The following is a 2,242-nucleotide window of genomic DNA, read 5'->3' on the forward strand; positions in this document are numbered from 1 at the left end:
ACTCACATCTAAAAATTTATAAAGATTCTATAGGGCAAAATCACTTTCAGGAACCCCCCAATTTTCGGCGAGCTGGTCAAATATCGTTAATAGCCCTTTGAGTTGCTTAGCATGCTACAATGTTTAGATCGCTCCAACAGTAGAATGCACATTTACATCAGATGAAAGGTTATTACTACCTATTTAAATGGCGAATTGAAAGATGGGATTTACGTGAAGCTACCGAAATATTTCACGAGACAAAACACATCATAATAAAGTTCTAAAATTGAATACCGCTATGTATACTATGCAGAACTTAAGCAATCGGGATGGTGGGTGTTTGCACACATCGGGTTCGTAAAAAGTGAAGCATATCTTAGCAATAATGATGACATTATATACTCGCCTCATAATTTATGTAGACATGACATGATTATACATAGTAGCGAAGTCTAAAGCATGTCCTAAAGTATTTCAGAACGTAGCCGTCAATCGGTATACGGGGAAATTAAAGCTGATCGCGGAGGAGATACTGAAAACCAAAAATCATAAATACGGCGCACTTTTTTTCGGAAGGGAGCAATTTTTTGCTGGCGCCCCCAAAAGGAATTGAGCAACGCTAAAACAAAATACATTGCTTGATCAATGGGAGCAGAAAAAGCTGTTTACTTGAAATGTGTTTTGAGGGATAGTGTCTCTGAACAGTTAAGCGAACTGATTGTTGTATATGACAATATGGAAGCATTGTCATTTGATAGGGTAAGGAAATCAATCGAAAATCCCCTATTTGTGCAGACAGTATAATATTTGCTATAGGTTTCTGTACAATATATATCGCGCCCCGTTTTCGTTACTTTCAAGACTGAGTTTTTCGTCTTATTTCTTCCCCGCTTATTAAATGGCATTTCTTCTATTTCTTCTATATAGTTACATTTAATTTCGTTATAGGGACTAAGACTTTTTACGTACGAAATAATGGTAAATTGCGAGCCAGAAGTTTCGAAAATGATCTTTCGAGAATATTTAATCGCTAGCGACAGTGTGCAAAGGAAAAAAATCATAGTATATTTATTAAACACGAAAGACGAATTGGAAGCCTATTCTTCATATACAAAATCATAGCTCGAAGGAGAACAAATAAGCAACGTGGCAAAAACGAGGTGATATTTTCCAAAATGTACATTTCGATCAAAACTATATCTATATCTATAGATCGTTCAAGCACAAATCTCATATAAAAACACAAAACAAAAACAAAAGAAAAGCGTTTCTATTGCTAACGTTTACGTCCCAATGGCAACACATAATGGGATTCATACCATTGCCGGAATGGCATGGCATCAATCACAACAATGGTGTTCTTTACCAAAGTTTTGGTTCGCACCAGCTCATTGTTGGATGCATTATAGCCGACGTCAGCAATACGTGTCTTGCGGGCGATGCCTTCTGAAGCCCAGGCAAAATTACCAGTTCCCAAACGCAAAGCTCGCAATTTAATATTCCCGCCACGGGTTCGAACTTTGTGTACGCGAGGAGCACCTAACTTTGTGTTGGCTGCTGGACGACCTAACTCGAATTTGCGCTTCTTACGCAATGGTTTGCGTTTACCACCAGTGGCTATGCGCTTATGAGCACTATCACGGCTAATACCCATTTTGAGTAAAAACACACAAGGGTGTCCGTACATCGAGATGCTTAAATCGATAATACCAGTGTATTTCTGACCAAATAAAACGTTATATAGGGCAAACCTAATATACCTACAATTTTTAATGCTTATAACATATCAGATATGCCTTAACAACAAAAGCTTACTGAGAGATGATTAGGCGTATATATCGTAAGTACATTGAAAAGCCACGCGATGTTCTGATTGTCGTTATCGCTGACCAAAAATGGGAGCAAACGACCGGTTCTTAAAACAGCCTAACCAGGCTGTATCGGCGTATAATGTTATCGAAGAAATTGGTAATTATATCAAATGTTCATGGCATTAATAATATATTATTGATGTACCTTTTTTTAAGATCTGCTTACCAAGTGCCTCGCAATTTACGATAATGCTCTAATTTGCAGTGCATGTAATTCGTGTGTCAATGAACACTCGCTGCAGTTGCAAGTATGCAAGTAGTATGTGTTGCCATATCTCTCGCCTGCGACTGGGATCGATACCATTTGTTGCATATATTGCTGAGAGGCATCCAAAGGTTGCTGCAGAGGTGACATCAAATCTCTGGCAGCCGAATTATTCCTTAATGCT

At 38.2% G+C, this 2,242-nt stretch overlaps 1 protein-coding gene across 1 annotated transcript; it reads right to left on the minus strand.

Annotated features, from left to right (window-relative positions):
- Nucleotides 1–1,258: 1,258 nt before the first annotated feature.
- Nucleotides 1,259–1,650, minus strand: LOC119642605 (40S ribosomal protein S8-like). Its single transcript, XM_038041797.1, has one exon. It carries the CDS (start codon nucleotides 1,634–1,636, stop codon nucleotides 1,259–1,261), a length of 378 nt encoding a protein of 125 aa, XP_037897725.1. The 5' UTR covers nucleotides 1,637–1,650.
- Between the last annotated feature and the right edge of the window lie 592 nt (nucleotides 1,651–2,242).

The sequence above is a fragment of the Glossina fuscipes genome, unplaced genomic scaffold (genome assembly GCF_014805625.2).
Source record: "Glossina fuscipes isolate IAEA_lab_2018 unplaced genomic scaffold, Yale_Gfus_2 232, whole genome shotgun sequence".
NCBI classification, from domain to species: Eukaryota; Metazoa; Arthropoda; class Insecta; order Diptera; family Glossinidae; genus Glossina; species Glossina fuscipes.

Excerpts from the sequence above, each read along its gene's own strand:
- LOC119642605 (XM_038041797.1), bottom strand. The coding sequence starts at position 1,636 with ATGGGTATTAGCCGTGATAGTGCTCATAAGCGCATAGCCACTGGTGGT.